The sequence below is a fragment of the Ascidia mentula genome, chromosome 8 (assembly GCF_947561715.1).
Source record: "Ascidia mentula chromosome 8, kaAscMent1.1, whole genome shotgun sequence".
NCBI classification, from domain to species: Eukaryota; Metazoa; Chordata; class Ascidiacea; order Phlebobranchia; family Ascidiidae; genus Ascidia; species Ascidia mentula.
The window spans coordinates 313,623-333,989 of record NC_138573.1 but is presented as its reverse complement, the minus strand read 5'-3'; the positions used below and the strand labels follow the sequence as shown (position 1 = coordinate 333,989).

General features: G+C 37.8%; 2 protein-coding genes across 4 annotated transcripts; one reads left to right on the top strand and one right to left on the bottom strand.

Annotated features, from left to right (window-relative positions):
• Positions 1-1,702: 1,702 nt before the first annotated feature.
• On the top strand, positions 1,703-3,095 carry LOC145912222 (uncharacterized). Its single transcript, XM_082999634.1, has 2 exons — positions 1,703-2,022; positions 2,233-3,095. The coding sequence occupies exons 1-2, from the start codon at positions 1,733-1,735 to the stop codon at positions 2,501-2,503; spliced, it is 561 nt and encodes a 186-aa protein (XP_082855760.1). The 5' UTR covers positions 1,703-1,732; the 3' UTR covers positions 2,504-3,095.
• A 12,333-nt stretch (positions 3,096-15,428) lies between these two features.
• Positions 15,429-19,722, bottom strand: LOC145910879 (calcyphosin-2-like). Of its 3 annotated transcripts, none has more exons than XM_082998091.1 (14): positions 19,604-19,722; positions 19,057-19,300; positions 18,739-18,897; positions 18,636-18,684; positions 18,500-18,579; positions 18,346-18,447; positions 17,950-18,137; positions 17,571-17,738; positions 17,327-17,485; positions 16,933-17,075; positions 16,643-16,797; positions 16,444-16,525; positions 16,249-16,383; positions 15,429-15,899 (listed from the first exon to the last, which is right to left on the bottom strand). In XM_082998091.1, the coding sequence occupies exons 1-14, from the start codon at positions 19,654-19,656 to the stop codon at positions 15,721-15,723; spliced, it is 1,896 nt and encodes a 631-aa protein (XP_082854217.1). In that variant the 5' UTR covers positions 19,657-19,722; the 3' UTR covers positions 15,429-15,720. The 3 variants fall into 3 exon arrangements, with proteins under 3 accessions (XP_082854217.1, XP_082854218.1, XP_082854219.1); XM_082998092.1 differs by having other exon boundaries at positions 18,748-18,897; XM_082998093.1 differs by lacking the exon at positions 19,604-19,722 and having other exon boundaries at positions 19,053-19,156.
• Between the last annotated feature and the right edge of the window lie 645 nt (positions 19,723-20,367).

The window sequence follows — 20,367 nt, the reverse complement described above, 5'->3', positions numbered from 1 at the left end:
TGTTACTTACATTGAAAAGTGGTTAAGGGCTGGATTTGCGCAATGAAAGAAACTTATTTTATTTGGTTGCATAGATTTTTGGGCAGTGGATTTATCGTCGACAGAGAAAGTTTGTTTGTTTAAGATTGCCTTACTTCGGTGGCAATCATGAGTATTTTGAGATCTTCACTGTATTTTTCATTCGTTGTTTGAAAGGTTTGCAATGGCAACATTATGTATAACGCATGTTAAGAATAAAGGAAGTACATTTTTATGTGGGATTAAGATTTTGTGAAAAGTTATTTGCCTGTTTTCAAAACTTTACTAGTAGAGGTAAAACTTATTTGAGTGAGGTCGTAACACAAGAAACATCTTCCGAAACCAAACCGCGTGGGTTTCGAAACCTGTGAAGCTGGGTAACCGGTGGCAGACAAACACCTAATGTTTAAGTTTGGTTGGCAAGGTAAACTGCTTTTTTGGCGTTATCTAACATGTCCCTGCGAACTAGGGGTTGGGGTGTGAAGTGGATTGTTGAACGAAACGCTGCTGGGATTTTAATTACATTGATAAATTACAGCTACAACAAATAACAAGTTGTTCATATTTGGGGGTGTGGTTTCCTGGTTACAGAAACCTCAATAAATAAAAATGGGCTCAAAACATGTTAGAGGTTCTCTGACCCCAATTGAACATAAGCTGAAATATATTTGAGTGAAGCTAAAATATACAAACTTTTATATAACAAGCTACTGGTTTTGTTTTCATTTGTTCTCTGGGCGTGTATTAATGACAAGAACGACCTTTAAAACAGTGAGACTGTTGACAATGGGAAGTTCTCCTCATTAATCCTACGCAACGAGATCTACCATTGCGTCACTTCCTTCAATGTTAATGTATAGGTCCGTGATGGAAGGGAGTCTCGCTTGGCCTAACTGTTGTGGATTGAGTTTAAATAAGTCCAGGATTGGTACTTACAGCTGTAGACTGTATTGATTCCATCATACTAACTGTCAAAGAAGCATTTTTTGATTTCGTATTGCAAGGCAGTCCGCCCCAGGGTGTTAAAAAGTTTTATACAAAAGACATTCGAAAGCCTGGAGCATGTGTCATGACAGTACATTAGAAGGTTACCAGTCAAAAAATGAGATACCAGATATGACATGTGTCATCTTGCTGTCAAAATTGCCAGAAAAGTTGCAATGTATTTTGCCTTCATTTTAGACATTGTATCAGCAACAGTTATAATTGGTCTGGCTGTATTCGGTACATTTAAATCACGACATGTTACTATAGGAGCTAAGTTTAACCAGAGTGCCGTAGATAGAATTGAAATTTCAGCGTTCGCAATAGACCTACAACTTGAATTTATATTCCACCGTTTTCCACGAACTTTTTGGCACCCTTTATTGTTCTGCAAAAAGTCCCTTCCAGGGCAAAGTAAATCGTAGCCTCTTCAGTTGGGAAGTCTTACTCTGTAGTAACTACCAGTCCTACTTATTTGAAACAACCTGCACGCTTCTACTATTTTATCTGAAAATTCTACGCCTTGTGTTGTTAGTTGAAGAGGTGGAAATATTTTGTCAAGTGTTGTGGTCATGCGCAATAACCCGTGAATACAAAGAATGTCTTCAGGAATTTGGTGCAAGATTTATTTATATTTGCAAATAGTAAAAATCTTACCTTTATTTTTGACGAGGTTTGCAGATAGGTTGGGGTACAAATGTTTATGCAGCATACGTGCAATATATAGCCTATGTTGCAAACCAAGATGTCTGCAGTGTCTGGCATAACAAACACAACAGCACAAACTGCAGTACTGACTTCAACCAAAGCAGCAGTCAACCCAGCAAAATATCTGAATCTGACCCCACTTATGATGTTGGTAGTGGTGGTGGGAATCATACTGGTCTGCTGTATATGCTTGGTATCCTACAATTCCATCCTGAAGCACAGACAGCAACGGGAATTAAGCTCCAGGCATATTTCGTACGGAATTACAGGCGAAGAATTCCTTTCAGCAAACATGATTGTTCGATTGTGCGGGTACGTCCTTGTTACGTAACAGTCCTGAAACAGTTGCATTTGTTTCTTTGATTGACTTGTTTTAGCCGAGAAAACGTACAAAATATTATTCTTCTCTGCATATGCCCATATTCGTGACTAGCTGAGGTTAATAATAGCCTGTATTTTACCAAAAACCCAGGCTTTTTTGTAATATATTACAAACTTTCATAAAAAAGCGGCTATTTGCAGTTTCCGGCGGTGTATGAAAAAGGATACTGATGACGAAGATTCAAAATCAATTTTCGAGGATCCACCGCAAAATAACTGCGTTGAGACAAACCACGTTAATGAACGGGACCCACTACTTAAAGGCGGGAATCACGACTACAATTCGGTCACCAATGCTAACAACACCGCTGATGACGTAAACAAAGATGACGTCATATATTCAAATTCAACTCCAAATCAAAGAACTTTGAATTCGGACGAGATTGTTATATACGAAGCCGGCGGCCATTAGCTGGGATTCCGAACTTATAATGGGTTGTCGCTAGGTGGCGCTGGCGTGTGTCGCATGTTCCAGAATGTTTCGGTTTGGCAACGAAAACTATATTACGATCAAAGATAACAACATACGTGTTTGTTTGAATATAGTTTTGTATTTTAATTGAATCGGACGCAACTCGAACTCTCTGGATTCGCGAATATGATTTCTATGGCTCTAATCATTAAATAATGCGAAAGATTAAAACTGTGCACGAAAATCCATAAACCACAAAATCACTAACGCTACTGTATCCACATACATCGAAATATTGGGTGTTTGTAAACAAGCAAATTTTGCCAACAACATTTGTTTTACGGTAAAATTTTGCCTCACGTATTCTTGTTTTGCAAAAAGTAACAATTCTGAGAATAGATGACGTGGGATTTTACAGTGACTACAAACGAATGCCAAGAATAATATTTACGCCATCTCACATTCTCTTCTTCTACGTTTTTCCACTCCTCTCGCCAAAACCTGCTTGATTTCCTGCAGGAAACATTACAAAGTGCATTTGTAGTGACGACATATTGCAGAACAACATGAACTTTTAATTGCAATAAAAACTGGTCCTGATGCTTTGACATAAATAGATACAAATTAGTTGAACAAAGACGGACGAATTGTGTGAGAAAATATTAACATGGATCGTCGAGTTATCGGATGTGTGAAGTAGGGTAGACTCAAAATACATTCCTGTGACAAACCTACCTCCATATGTGAAGTTACGTTAAAGTACATGAGTTCCTGAATTCTGTCGAACTCTAGTTGAGTGTACTCAACTTTGAAGGTCGGGAAACCCCCATTAAATACGTTAAAGTCGTGGAAACTTGATCCATCCTCAGACACTGGTTGAAAAGTTCATTTTTAAGCGGGAAAATTTCACTGGGATTTCAATGGAACAAGAACAGGTTTAACAACACAACTAATTAGTCCAGGCTACAAACTGTAACGTTGCATTTCGTCCTCAGTACTGTTAAAGCCACTACTTTGAAATGATCGATTACGAACCAAACGCAAAAACCGCACTCAAAATGAATTATTTTTTAAAATCCTTAAAAACACGATCATTTGGTTGCGGAAATAATGTTATGTCCACCTTTACGTGCAAATATCCTGTCGGAATCAGGTAGAAAATCAAAAAAGTAACAACAAATGTCTTGTAAACGAATGTTTAACCTGGTTTCAGAAACTTTGCTTTGTAATCCTTCTGTTCCTTGAACTTTTTGTTGGACAAGGTGAACCATAGAACCTCAGGTTCGTCATCAGCTCCTTGGATCCAGATAAATTCTTTAGGAGGAAGCTGGGAAATCCACTTGTAGTCAACAGTAGGAAACTTTAACCCTTGTACGTAAGCACTGGTAGAAGCTTTATACAATTCCTAAATAGCACGAAATGTTGAAGCATTTTTCTAAGCTTTCACGTCCACGTTAAAATGCAACAAAACTTTCTTGGAGTAAATTCCTAATTTTTGTGATAAAAAATTTAAATTCGCCTTGAAAAGTTGAAAAAAAGCGAACTGAAATATTTACCTCATAGCTGAATTGTTCGTCCGAAGTTTGAGCACTGAAATCAAGAACGATTATGACGTCACACTGGCGTTGTGGCCTTAGTGCCAACTCAAGCGGAACGTTGTTGTGTATCGCTGCAATTAACAACGGAATCATGGAATTGTTATTAGAATTTACGAACGAAAATGGGAATTAATCCTGTGGACAACGAAACTTAAATATGAGGGGGCGGGCAAACATACCAGGGGCGGGCAACATACGGCTTACCATTATTACGTAATAACTATTTAATTTATAACAAATCTTATGCAACCATAGTAACCACGTCCCTAAACAAAAACATCGAATTCGATGAAGCGTAACCTGCGTCAGCCAATGAGATCACACTTGCTTTTGTTGAAATCTTTTTCTTTCTTTCAAGGAGGTAACTTTCCAACAATTCTTCGTTCAAACCAGGGTTTTTTTCATCTGCAAACAGTGGCTTCATGTTACGCAAAGTTTTTTGACAGATGTTTATCAACATGTTACGCAAAGTTTTTTGACAGATGTTTATCAACATGTTACGCAAAGTTTTTTGACAGATGTTTATCAACATGTTACGCAAAGTTTTTTGACAGATGTTTATCAACGCACCTGAAGTTGGCCCTGTTGCATGGGGGTCAATGTTGAAAGTCTTTTTGAGGTTTATTCCTTTTGCTGGGTTAAAAATTCTTCCAGTCCTCGTAATTCCAAATGTCCGATCGTTGAAAATATGAAGATTTCTGGAAACACATCAATATGAGGGAAATCCCCTTATTTTATGGTTGGTTGTGGAAAATGTTCGGTAAAAATTGTGAAGAGTGACTAAAATTTATTAAGACTTACCCCAAAACTTTAATCCAACCTCTTCCCTTAGGATCAGCTTCCTCTACATCAGTTTCCTCCACATCAGCTTCCTCCACATCAGCTTCCTCTACATCAGCTGCCTCCACATCATCTTCATCTTCACTGCTTTCGTCATCCTTCAATTTGTTACAAATATTAACTCCGCGTTTCAGCACAGAAAGATTTAGGTACAATGTAAAAAGAATAGGTAAAACCCAACAAGGTACAACATACAAACATCACCACATTATTCTGCAACGACCGTTAAAAAGTTACAACAATAAACTTTGACCTCATCAGCAATGTTGATTTCGTCAGATATGGTTTTGTCGGATTTCACTTCCAGCTCCGCTGAAAAGCAAAAATGTTGGGAGCAGAAAAAGGAACGATTAAAAATAGAGATATAAATATTGATTCAATCAAAAGCTCATTATGATTATAAAGCAGTGGAAGATTGTCATCCCTAGGGTGAAACACAACGAACCAATCAAATCGATGAACTCTGGATCTTTGTCGCTCTCTGCTCCCAGTAATATCGCGAATGCGCTCCCACATGATCCCTGGATGAAGTGAAGAGGATGCTCCGGACACTCACGCACAAGAACTCCTTCACTGAACACAGATCCGAATCTTTTCGGATCTATTCCGATTCCAAACTTGGGAAGCGATATTTCGAAAGGCGACTTGTCGAGGTAAGCTGAGTTGAACGGACAAAAGGATACAACATCAAATTATTCATTCATGAAACGAAGAATAATATTGATTATAAATTGTTGATTAGTTTATACCAGTGTTTCCCAACCGGTGCTACGAGTACTACTAGCGGTAAGCGACTACATTCTAGGTGATACGCGAACACCTTTCCGTAATTTGCGGTTCTAGTTAGAATTTCAAAAATTTTAAGTGATCTCATAATACAACAACAATTTTTTACTCACCATAATATTTATACTCTGGTTCCGTATTTCTTAAATTTACTGCAGCAAGAATTGGAAATGGTGAATTTCCATCGCGAACAAAATCTTGAAGTTCACTTAAACGAACCTCGTGCTGGTCCTGGAAGTTCAAGTTATCAACAAATTCCTCTCAATCAACCAACACACGTGGGTTACCTTCTTGACTATAATTTTCCTGGCAACGTTGAATCCCCAGAAATCAACCAATGAAGTTGGTTGAAAATATTTCTTTAGCTTGGAAGAATATCGTCTGCACAAAATATCGTAATTTTACTCATATCGTCTCCAGGAACGGCACAAGGCAAAGATTTATCATCAGGCAAGGATTTATCGTGGCTAAATGTTACCGTACATATAAACTTAGGTGTTCATTAAACCTTTCATTTTAATTGTATGAAACTGATGCCACTACCTGTACTTGGTGACCATGGCTGGCAAGATACTGTCCACCAACAAATTATCCTGAAACTTTTGTTGAAGATGATAATGATAGAAATCTTGTCCTTGCCTCCTCGTCATCTTACATGCATAAGCACTGGAAAGGTACCTGTGACGTTAATAATTGGTAAGTCCTTCTTTTGCAGCATTCAGACTCAAAGGACAGGCATTATAGAAGCCATGGTATCTACATTACTCTCACCAGGCCGATCCCGAGGCCCCGATGACGTAGGTGAATGCGTCCATAATTCCCGCATCTTCGAATGCTTTCATTGCTCCACACATTCCTACCATAGCTCTGTAACCACCTCCAGAAGCAACCACAGACACAACTGGTGTCTGGAAACAACCATATATGGCATTGTATGCATAACTCCCCATGCTCTTATAAATGCCCTTATTAGCCTAACATAATCTTTGATGTCGAACCTCTTTAAGAGATCTTGGAGCCTGGGGTTCAGGATTCAACTTCTTGAGAGTTTCCATAACAACTGGGATCCTCTTCTTCCTAAAATGTCTTTCCTCCGGATGAAGAGTCAGCGACAACCGAAGATCGGGAGTCGTTCTGGAATTGAATTTTTTAATTTTTAATTATTGCAGTCACAAAATTTTCCACCAAGATTTGCTTACTTGACATATTTCCTAAACTTCATGTCAACTTCACCATGCTGCAACACAAACAACATATTCAAACATATCTCCGTAAACATAGCGGTTATGATGAGTTGAATACTTTTCCGAATGAGATGGTTTGTTCAAGTGAATCTCCTGCTTTTATCTTTGCCACGTCAATCTTTTTTGTGCCGAGAAAATCATCGAACAAAATGTCAACATCATAAAGACTCACCTAAAATTCAACAAGTATTTTCACCCGCAAAATGCACAACTTACGGAAAGGACTTAAATCACACAATAACGTATACATCGCGCTATACGTATTACAGTAAATGAATTAATTAAAATTAAATAGTGGAAAGGTGACTGCGTCATAGAAATGTGATGCATTTGTTCTCAGTTAGAGCAAACCTCGACTGGAAAAGATTCACCCGGTTTCAAATCTTCCGGCAAAACGAATTGAAACGTTTCATTTATGAGACACGTGGGAGAATTTGATTGGGTGGCGGTTTGAAACTTGTTGGGAGGTTTCAACGTTGGACACGTGACCACTACCTGAGGGTCCGGCTCATCCACTAAAAAGATGAGTTGTCAGTTATTGTTACGTTTTATGACGTATATATAACTCACGCTTGTCTCTGATATAGCTGACCGAAACGTCACGTACCCCAACCACAGTCACAGCAAGGACTGTTTTCGGGTTGAAATCAATCTGCGCAAAATCACCAGTTTACCACGAAACACTCGACCATTGGTCGTTTGCAAAGCTGGAAAGTGGAACGTTAGATTTTACGTCACAGGTTTGCCATCGACATGAAAGTATTCACGCTGCTTTTTGATGCGGAAATATTTGACTTTTGTCAAAACTCCGTCCGATTTTGATGATATTAGTAATTTTCGATGGTTGTGAAAACGAGCACACAAGTTAGACATAAACACGATATGTGGGTGGAACGATCAACTTAATCGTAAAGTCTGACTTCGATTGTAAATGATCTCAGTCTTCCACATTTAATGCACAAATTTATTCTTACCAAGTACGATATTACAGGACACAAGGCATGCGCGCTTACTTTTCTTGTAACAAAGCTGTTGACATGGTTACAGGTAAAATAGAATGTCAGACACAAGCCTTGCAAAGCGAGAGATATAGAACGGAAATGACAAAGGTTGACATTGCTGTGCACACTTTATACCAACACAGAACTATCACTTTGATTCTAGAACAACTATTTTCAGTGGCCATACCTTGATGTCGTCGAACAACTTGTGGAGATTTTCTTCCATTTCTTCGAACTCTAAGAGATCGGAATTCATTTTGAAAGCTGTGAGATTTTAAATTAAGAAACACAAGTTTGTCGAAGTGGAAAAAATCAACTCTAACTCGTTTTGATGGCGATCTGGAAAAACAACTCGTCTCTGAAACACATTTTGGTGATTTATAAACTTGTTATGTTTCTAAAGCACTTACAAGGCAGAACACTTGCACATAAGAATTTCCTAAAGTTTTCAAAGAATACAAAATAGGCGAATACAGAAAAACTAATCACGTATTTCTTCGTTAGAAAGGAGATACCAACTTTCCCATAATTTTAAGTAAAACACTGTTTACGTTCGCTTCATGAAGAAATATTGAAGAACATCCGCATGGACAACGTGATTGGAGGTAAACGTGACGTGAGTCACATCTTTCGTGTGTGGAGTTTGCTTATAATCTTTTTAAGCTGGAAAAAATTTTTCAATCTGAGAACTTTTTATACTGGGTTATCTTTACAGCGAAATTTTCAAACCCCCCCAAAAACACGAGGTCTACAAGCAATAAGTGATTACATAGGACTAACCTAGGCTATTGCGCAATCATTCAAGCTACTACGTTAGTGAAAATATACATTTGCCCTAACAGCATCATCAGTATTTTAAAAACAACAAACATAAAACAAAAGCAAACATTGGGATTGAAATGAAACAAACAAGTCTTTTAATGCTACGATTCCACGATCAATCAAAGTTGTCAGTGGGATATCTATGCTAAATAAACATTTCTATATGGTCTACAACAAACCAAGGTCATTAAACTTTCTTTCTTGGTAATCTCTTCAAATCTTCTCATACTTTTGGTATCCATCGGCACAAAACGCCCTTTCCTCGCCAAATAAATTTTAAATTATACATCCTTAAATTTAAACTCTACAAAACTATTCCATTCGCAAAAAGTTGATTTCTCACAAGAATAGGAGGAACAAATAAATTACTCCCCTAAAACTGAAACAGCAAAAACATGAGTAATAGTTGATGGTTAGCCAGCATGTTGTGGTTCATATACCTGATTCATCATTTGTCAACCTGTGGCTTGTTTTGACAACAATTCATTCGGTTGATATCATTTCCATTACAGCGAGTTATTTGTCATCGAACAAACAGTTTATAACGAAACAAAGCAGCATGACAAAGTACAAGTGTATTTTTAAAACAATTTACTTATGAAATCATCAAGCATGGGAAAATTGAGTTGGGTGAAGTAAACGTTTGGAGCCTTCTCATATTTTTCCAATTTCTCTTTTTCTTTGTTTTTCCACTGCCCTCGAAATCGCCGACTTGACCTCCTGAATAATATTGGAAGTAAGTTTTCTTCTTACCATCAAACTATCGACAATTAACCTCCATGTGAGAAGCTACGTTAAAATACATGAGTTCTTGAAGACGGTCGAACTCTAGTTGTGTGTAGTCAAGTTTGAAAGTGTAGAAACTCCCATCGAACACTGGAAAGTCGTTAAAGTTTCCACTGCCATCTGTAAACGTGTAAAGCTACCAAGTAATGAGTTGTTTTGGCTACAAGAAAAAAGCACAATGTTGTTACCGGTAGATTGCATTAAGTTCAATGGGTTTTCGGTGTAACTTTTACAAGGCCAAGTGTTTTTGATATCAGTTCATTCAACGACACCAACCGAATTTTCTTTTATTTGAAACAACTCACTGCCGGTTTCTAATGCAGTCAAACTTATTACCTGGTTATTTTCCGTCAAAAAACTCCAAATAATTTACGAAACTTTGTTTCAAGCCTGGTTTTAAAAAACTTTTTAATGATTTTCCTGCAAGCAAAAGCAATTTACACAGTGCTGGAAACCTGATTTCAGAAACTTTGGTTTGTAATCCTTCTGTTCCTTGAACTTTTTGTTGGACAAGGTGAACCATAGAACCTCAGGTTCGTCATCAGCTCCTTGGATCCAGATAAATTCTTTAGGAGGAAGCTGGGAAATCCACTTGTAGTCAACGGTCGGAAACTTTAATCCTTGTACGTAAGCACTGGTAGCCGCAATGTACAATGGCTTAAAAAATACATTAAAATATTGTTTTATTTACGTTAATCGCTAATTTTTTTATGACGTTGCAGTTATTAATGATTAGCATGGCTCTTTGCACATGAATTTATGATATGTTTCTCAATAACGTTATATCAAATATACATTTGTCAGTTAAGGTTTACGGGTGTTTAAAGTAAAATCAACGTATGATCAAGTTCAACCTATTGTCAAAGCTCAGGGTAATAAGAAACCATTGTTACCGCATAACTGAAATTGTCGTCCGATTTGTAACCGTTAAAATCCAAAACGATTATGACGTCACTGTTGCGCTGTGGCCGCAATGCCAACTCAAGCGGAACGTTGTTATTCAGAGCTGACCATAGAAACAAAATTTAAAATCAAACAACGAGTCATTTTTTTGAACAAGGACAATTTATTTGTATTGATGACGTATAGGTAACCTGCGTCTACTACGGAAATGACGTCGGCTTTCGTCGAAATTTTCCGTTTTCTTTCCGTTAAGTAACTTTCCATAACTTTCCTGGCAAGCGCATTGTTATGTGATTCTGCAACGTAAGAAAGTCGTTACTTGGCAACCTCAGTTACATCGGTTACATGGAAGCAGAGGAACCCAATCACGAACAACTACTACCCACTTTTCCTGTTGTCTTCACGCCCGGCATCGTGGTGAGGGTTGACATTGAAGGTTTTTAACGATTCCATTCCTTTGCAGGGATTAAAAACTCTTCCCACCCTGGAAATGCCTGCTGTACGGTCTGAGCACATTTCAATCCTCCTGAAAATTTTTATCCAGAATTCGCATACTTTGCCATAGAAAGATTGAAGAGGCGTACTTTAATATGTTGTCAAGGAAACCATCCTCGTCATCTTTATCATGTCGAGAATCTTGTGAAGAAGTCGGTTTTGTGTCGTCTGTTTCATTTTCTTCACTACTGTCGTCTGTTTCATCTTCCTGTAGAAATTCAACACGGGGATGACAATCTTATTGCTTAAATCAAAATAAAAACGTTGAAATTTCTTGGTTGTAATACTTTTTACCTCGTCGACACAGCCACCTCCTCCTGATTTCCTCCCGAGAGATTCAACTTCAAGTTCGTCTGGAAATATTTTAAGTTTAAGGGTTGGCAAAACGTTTAATACAATCAGCAACCCAGCTACGTCGTGGTAATTGAGGTCATAGTTGAGGTCATAACAAAACTGGGGCAACTTAAGTTTTCACACTGATTGGAATACGTGCGTCATAAAAGTGAATCGTTGTGAATCTCACCCATGAGTTTGCGGAGATGAGGATTTTTTTCATTTTTCCTCCCCAACCTCTGGGCGAAGGCGCTCCCACATGATCCCTGGACGAAGTGAAGAGGATGCTCCGGACACTCACGTGCAAGAACTCCTTCAATGAACACAGATCCGAATCTTTTCGGGTCTATTCCGATTCCAAACTTGGGAATCGATATTTCGAAAGGCGACTTGTCGAGGTAAGCTGAGTTGACCGAAAAAAAAGTTGAACATTAGTTGTGTTTGTGTAATTTTGAAACTTCAGGTGTTTAACCACCAAGCTACTAATTAATGTGGACGTTACAAAGATAATATAGAAATTTAGAACAACTCACGTCGGCTAAAATCAGACATGTATCTTTCTCAAATATATTACGCTAAAATAAGCAGTGTCTAAAAAACAACACAAAAATTAGCGATTGTAACAGAACGGGAAATTCACCCAGACAACCTTTGTTTGATGAAAAACAACTCACCGTAATATTTGTTCGCGTCTTCCTTGTTCTTTACATTGATGGCGGCAAAAATTGGAAAGGGGACTTTCCCACCACTCACGTACCGTTGAAGGTCACTTAAAAGTACTCCATGCTTCTGCAAGTTTTTTTGCGAACAAATTAACGCTCACCCAGAGAAAAACATGCATGTAAGTATTATGGTAAGATGCAAGCAACATGTGCGAACTATTATTAACTTACTTTCTCTCCAAGCAGTTTCCTGCCCAGATTAAAACCGAAAAGGTCAACAAAGGTCAGAGGTTGTTTGAATTTACGTTTCGTAGCCGAGTGTTCCCTGCACACGTGAATAAATAAACATATTTCACATCACGAAGAAGAAAAAATATCCAATTTATTGCTGACACAAGCTTTTCCGGCAAAGACCTGATGAAAGTCGGTTGCATAACGCCCGAACGTAGACCAAGTAAATTGTTTTTGCCGGATGAGCTGGTGAGTTTATTGAAAAATATCCAAGTTGAGCTACTGCGCCCCGCAAATCCTAGCACCGACCCTGTGCGATGGAAAGCTCATCCTGTTTAGGTCGTTGACCATTGTCGTGAGTTGCAACTTTGGTCAACACATTCACATTATTCACAAATATAATAAGTAAAACTAACCTGTAGGTGGCGATATTCACAGGGTTTATAAAATCGTTCAATAAATCATCTTGGAATTGTTGTTTTAAATGAGAGTGGAATTTTTCCAAACCGTTTGAACTGAAACCTTGCAATGCATAACCGGCAGAAAGATACCTGGAGGTGACAATATTTTATATGAATTACTCTCGTCATAAAGGTGGAAGCGCTGAGGGTTTATCACGTCACTATACGGTTTGTTTGAACATTAGTGGAATATATTTGTTACGTCATTTGTGCGCGCACCAAGATGATCCTGACAACCCGATAGCGTAGGTGAATGCGTCCATAATTCCCGCATCTTCGAATGCTTTCATTGCCCCACACATTCCTACCACAGCTCTGTACCCACCTCCAGAAGCAACCACAGACACAACTGGTGTCTGGAAACAACCATATTTGGTAATATATTTATAACATGACTTCCTATGCTTTTTTAACTTAATAATATCCTTGAGGTCGAACCTCTTTCAGAGATCTTGGAGCTTGGGGTTCAGGAATCAACTTTTTGAGAGTTTCCATAACAAACGGAATCCTCTTCTTCCTGAACAATCTTTCCTCCGGATGAAGAGTCAATGACAACCGGAGATCGGAACAAGTCCTGGTAACCAAAGAAAGATAATTACCATCAATATCGACTGATCAAAGGAAATCGATTAAACTTTGCAAAGTCTTACCTTCTGTATTTTCTTATTCTCAAATCCACTTCGCCATGCTGAAAAGTAAAAAAAAAACTTATTGCAAGCATGATGGCAGAAGAAGTTTGGGCTTGGGTTACAAGAAAGCTGGATTTTATGATAAAAGAAACATAAAAAAATCCGACCTTTCCAAATGAAAGAGATTGTTCAAAATTCTTTCCAACTTTTATTTGAGAGACGTCAACTATTTTCGTGCCGAGGTGATCGTCCAAAATCATGTCGTCATCATAGAGATTAATCTGCGGATAATTACGTCATAGTTTCATTGAAGAGTTGATGCTGTTCGAGCAACAGTTACCTCGACTGGAAAAGATTCACCCGGTTTCAAATCTTCCGGCAAAACGAATTGAAACGTTTCATTTATGAGACACGTGGGAGAATTTGATTGGGTGGCGGTTTGAAACTTGTTGGGAGGTTTCAACGTTGGACACGTGACCACTACCTGAGGGTCCGGCTCATCCACTAAGAAGATGAGCTGTACGTTATGTTTCACAAACTTCATATGACTATTTGAAACTCAATGTCTACCCGCATTAATAATACCAACGCATGTTTCATTTCATTTCAGCGACACACGTGGTGTTAACAGACACGGAACAGTTCAGACCCTCAGCTTGTCTGCCATCAATAACTGATAAGAATGGCGCCTGGTGACGTCACAATTGCGATGCAGAGGTTTGAAGTAACTGCCACCTTGCACAGGTTTAAACTGTATTAAGGTATGAATAGAATCCCATTTTACAACACTGAATGTTGTATCAGTGTTTAATATAATATGGTACAACGGTTTCAGGCGCCTGGACAATTTTGTGAATATTCGTCTATACGGATGGTCCAAGAAATTATTTCCAGCAAAGGTTGGAGAGAGAATATCGCAAAACCAAATACAGTTGTCGGCGATCTACATGTTCATAAAAGACTTGAATGTCATGTGACAAGTCAGCAGATAATATAGTCACCTCATTACTGGCAAAAACACAACACCACAAGTCTTACGTTTGTCACTGATGCAGTCGACTGATACATCCCTACACCCAACCACTGTGACAGATAGAACTGTTTTCGGTTTGAACTCGATCTGACAAAAATGAGAAAGCTGACTCCATATAAACAACAGCTAACTACATTAAAGCATAACAGACAAACAAAACAAAGGTGCATGTGACGTAACAATAATCCAATCTACAACTCAACCCCACCTTTATGTCGTCATATAGGTTATGCAGTTCGTCTTCATACTTCTTAAATTCGGTTGAATCTTGCTCCATAATCGGGGAAGTCGTTTACCTTAGCCTTTATTAGAGGTTCAGAGCGTCGATGGTCGCCAGAGCAACGACCCAAGTTTCAAGTTAACAATTAACTTTTTATCAATATTACAAAATCAACCAATATGAGCGGTTTATGTTTGTGAACCGGGGCTGAACCGACCCAGCAATTTGTAATCTTTTAAAACCCTAACTGAAACTCGATAATTTGTAACTATTGCGTCTTTGCCTGCGAACCTTCTAGTTATCGTTGGTGACATCACAATACAGTTTGAAATTGCACAAGCAAACTGGCTGATATTCTTTCATATGTATGAAAGCCATCATTTTCTCGGCTTAAAAAATTTACTAGATGTTTGAAACACGCAGAATGTTGGCCGGTTCTACCAAATAGTGTCACTTCTACCAAATAGTGTCTTTCCGCTGTATGTGAAAAAATCGGTATAAAGGAAGCCATGCTATGGTTGAACACGAAAGATACGATTATGATGAATGTCGTCCTAATGATAATTCACTTGCATCACTTATTTACAAAGTCTTCTCATATTGCTTTTTAGTTGTAGTGTTCGTGGCAATTACGTTTTAGGTGTAAAACACAACAGTAAAGTGAATCTGAACCTGTGGAAAGTTAATTTGCTTGAACCCTACCCCGTATAACAAGCTGTTCGATCACCTGAAATTCCCTTTCCATTAACTCCACCTGCAACCTCCGTGCCATCACTGTATGATCCGAACGGAATTACTTGTGTTTGATGACATCCTGTATATACTGGAGGTCATTAAACTGTTGCCTCGCTCGAATTCCAGTGAAGACAAGATAAAGGTAATAACGATTTTTATGACTTGAAAAACGACAGCGGACGTTTGAAACCTGCCCTGGTTGTTTGTTCCAATTTAAGAAATTATTTCTCTGCTACCGGAGGATTGTACAAAATATTATTTGAAGTAGGAGAAAGAAATTATGAAAAGAATTACATTAAAAAAAGGGAGAAAAAGAAGCAAGTAGTAAAATAAAAAACTCGTTTCATACTGGTAAAAAATCTGAATCTGTTTTTAAACACAATCTTCGGGCAAAACAAAGTGAACATGAATCAAAAAGAATCCTTTGGCCATTATCTTTCAAACCCCCCAACAATTTCGCATCATGTTGACGAAATTCTGGTCATCGCCAACCACCAAACTAAGCCCCTCGTAATAATCCACAAACTCAACGAACGATATTCGACCGTCACGTGACCCGGTGACGTCAGCTATCGACGTCACGAACTGTTCCTCCATCTGGGCTTGGGTCGAGGTTCCTGTAAAGTTAACACATGGAAAAGGTTCCGTGAAACCCCTGCTAGATTTGTCAGCGGATTGCATGTTAATATACGGCTGATACTTAATACCTTGCTTGCTGCACAAAACCAGTGTTTCTCCAACAACTATCCCTTAATTTAGACCTTCTAAATCTGATTGTTCGGTTTCCAGAAACTTTCTTAAGTTCGGGTTTTGCTCGCAATATATCAAGTAGGCAGCGGCAAATTTTCCTAATCTTATAATTTTTATGAAATTCATAAATGCATAATTAACAACAAAGTCTAAAGCTCTCTCCGTTACAACAACTACGTTTTACCCACAAGGATACCGAAGTTCACAATAGCTTACCAGCGACCACTAGCGGATGTCGTTTCGCGCTGTACAGCTTTTGAAGGTCAAGTAAATTTGCATATCCGCTCTTATGCGGATCGAGTTTCTTAAACACTTTCCGGACGATTTGCTTCCTGACTTCACTCATTTCGCCTGTGAGAAACAGATAACCGTAACAATAGGCTAATTGTTATGTGACTATGACGTCATTACCAATAAAGGCCCGCATGAACTCGCCGTAATCAATCGCACCATCGTTGTTTTCATCAACAACGCGCCAGACTGATTCGAAATCCTTGAAAATATATTTCATTTGAACAATGTGTGATAATTTAAAGCAAATGTACCAAATTTAGTGCAACCCTAACAATGTAATGCAAAGTTTTAAATCATATTTTTTGTTATTTAGGACCTTAGCTGGAAGCTGGATGTCAAATTCATCCAATGCAGCCGACAGTTCGCTTTTACTCAGTAATCCATCACCGCTTGTATCAAGCGACCTGAAGAGTCGTCCCATCCCAACCAGGACACTCACGCTTCGATCCCGGAGTTTCTCACGGACGAATTCTGCAAAATGTACAGTTTTTAGATTTTGATAGAAAGCATGCATATACAGACCTTATGTATATAAGAAGACCTGAGTATTTAATCACTGGATACAACTTGTAGCAAACCTTGTATTCAACGCACAAACATTCTTACTTTGTACATCTTTGGTTATCTTTCGATCTTTCCTCTCGAGTGCTGTATCCGATCCTCCATCACGATCACTTGAGGGAATGTCCCAGTTCGACGAGGAGGAAGATGAAGAACTTGTTTCATAAATCCGGAGCAGGATAACTGGGCTGTGTGAAATAAAATTACAAAATCAAAAAACACAGAGCTCAAAGTTTTTCCCATAATGCACCAGGTTTTGTAATTTTAAGAGACATCAAGCAAATGTAAAACTGAAGTTATGAACTTTGGTGGATAATCAGAAGATATCATTAACAGAAATAATGTGAAAAATGTTTTACTTTGCCAGGCTCCACTTACAAAGAGAGATCTAATTAATAATTACAAAACAATTTAAACACATTTGTTAAGGGTTTAAAACCTTGTTTTCATTGAGTCTGGCAAGCTGGCTTGACTTGAAGTTTTAAAACTCAGGTTTTTTCCAACTTGAAAATCCTCAGCTCGATAACTTTTTCCCTTCCTTCTCCCAACCATGTGATTATATTTTCCACGGTCAATCACCGGCAGTGCTTTGTTTGTGCTAAATACAACATTATATTAAAAAAGCAAATTAAAAAAAAAAATTTAGAAGCAGGATTCCACAAGGTTTATAAAAAAATACTCACTTTTTACCAAACATTCGATATTCGTAGACAGTCAGTGTCTGATCAGTGTGAAAATAAAAACCGAACAAATCTCGTAGTGCATCCCGGCCATTTTGTGTCAAAACTCGAGCTCCGAATGTGATTCGATCCTTCAACTTTGTTTCAGTCACTGCCCCAACTGTACTGACCCTGTAAATAGAAGTATTTATTATTCAAACTCAGCACATGCCCAAAACCATGCTTGGTTTAAACATTTATCTTAATGATGCCAGAAAAAACATTGTGCCACAAACTGAGCCTGATTCTAAACACAGTGATAAAAATAAAAATTTAAAAGATAAAATTAAAAGCATTAAAAGCCAATAATTACTTTGCGTCTTTAAATACAAAATATATTTACTTGGTGTCATGGAGTCGACGAGAGCGAAACCGGATGGGGGCAGTGTTAAAAGCGGATGAGGGGTCTGCAGGGTTCTGACGAGCTGGGTCTCGATCTTGTTCCACATCACTGATCACATGACGAGACAGTTGGTCCACGAGAACCTGCTCCATAATTTCTTCTTTTTGCTTTTTTGCTAAATCATCCTCCTAAATTGTAGTTTATGATTTTAAAAAAAAAGAAAAATTAAAATATTTGTACAATAATTGTATGCCCACATTTGTAAGGGATTTAGGTCTGCTTTATCTTTCAATTATTTTTAAACATGCATAAAATAAATTGTACCTAAAAATAAGAGTAGAACACAGTATTTTTAAAAGTTAAAAAAATTAAATTTTTATCAAATCTGCAACATACTGCTGCAGTCTTTCGTGCTCCATGCAATCCAGTGTAAGGCTCGCTTGTGTTCTCAGCTTGCATCTGAGCCAACTCGTCGATTGTGTAACCAGTTTCTTCAGGCTGAATAACAAACATTAGTCTCCTGTAGTGCTTTCGTAACACAAACACCCACCTCTGGAGATGGAGGTTTGGGTTTGAGGTGATCTTCCACATACCAATATTCTCCTTTTCTCGGGGGAGATTTTACTTGGACTGAAAACAATATAAAAAATGATTTTGATAAGATACTTTTGGGTTGATGTTGATACCTTTCTGTTGTCTTGGGGATTTCACCATTTTCTTTTTAGATTTTTCTTCCTAAAATGCAAATAAAATATATAGGATCATATACTACATATTTACTGCCTTTACAATCTTCACTTGGTGAGGGTCAAATTTCAAGGAATTTATTTTATTCTTCGGACTGTTATCTTGTCCGCTTGACTCGTCCTGTTTGTTTACTGGACGATGTTCCTTGTGTTTCGGAGATTGCACAAATTTCCGTTCATTCACCTCCTCATGTGTTATCGGCTGTAAAACAAATCAACTTCATTAAAGTCCCAGTCATATACTGGGGTATGCTACACATAAAATAATAGCAAATAGAGGTAGAATATAAAAATGTGCTAATTATAATCTGTATTGTAAAATTATAGGAAAACAAGAAGGAAAGTTGGTATATGTACAAACATTCCGTTGTTGTCTTTGAGAGTTGGGACGCTTGTGGCCAAGATGAGTGCAAGGTCTGTAAACTGTTCCACCAAATTCAACGTCTTTCTTCGTCAAAGCGTAGGGTTGTGAGTGGGGAGTTCCCCAACTTACAGTGGATTTTGAACCTGGAGTGTGGAAAGTTTTGTATTTTGTGATCGGGTTTTCAAGATCTCTGTCTTCGGGATGATCTCCTGTTAAAGTTTCCAGCTGGAGACGAGGGACTCTGATGAACAAAAAATTAATTTAATCCAGGGTCATTTGATTTGATTCTTTGAACATTTATTTTAATTTCTACAAACTAATATTTGTTAAATGATATATTTTCAAAAAGCAGACAACTTCAATACAATTGGAAACAGTTTTACAAAAACCGCACTTATATTCAATGAAATAAAGAACATAAAAAAGTCTTTTTTCCATTTAAATCTTATCTCTAATTTTTTTCGGAAATATGTTTTGGTTTGTTTTTAATCCACAACAAAACGCTTGCTGAATGACAAAGGTTTGTACAAAAATATTATCTCACCCATCTGGTCTGGGAGATTTTTGTTTCCCTTCATTCTTTACATTTGCAGTCATTTGTTCATGCCTTCAGTTCAGAAACTTGATTGTTTACGAAACAAAACCTCGAATCTTGTTTCGCGTTTCCAAAACCTAAATGTAGCGGTTGGTATATGGCGTCATAATTATAAACAATATTTCACTAATTTTAGTAATTGCATATTTTTTGAAATAACAAAATGAAGCAATATACATACATTTATTTTCTGTTAATTCATGCAAAACTATGAATTTTCTATTGGCGTTTGAACAAATGAAGTTCGTTTGCGATATGAGTATCATTTCTGATGAAGAAAAAAAACTAAACAGTCAATGGATTGCAACCGCCATATTCGCAAACTGTGATCATGCCATTTGTAAGCAAGAATGACATTTTAATGGTGGCGATATAGCACTAAACAACAATCATTAATCAAAAGACCACGCCCATGGTGATAGTGTTCAAGCACGTTTTACAAATTTCTGAACAAATGATATGTATTATCAACACACTTATAAGAGCGACATGAAAATGATGTTGAGATTAATAGTTCCGCCCAAATTTATTGATGTGAAATTTCCATGACGTCATAATCGTTTCATTGTACAACGGCCACATGATTAAAGCTGAATGTGACTGCTTCGAGACTAGACGCCGAGACCTTTGTCGGTTATCGATTCCGTTGCTTCGAACTTTACGTGTTGTGGCGACGAACCTGTGCTGCGTGGTGAAACGTGGACAAAGGAATG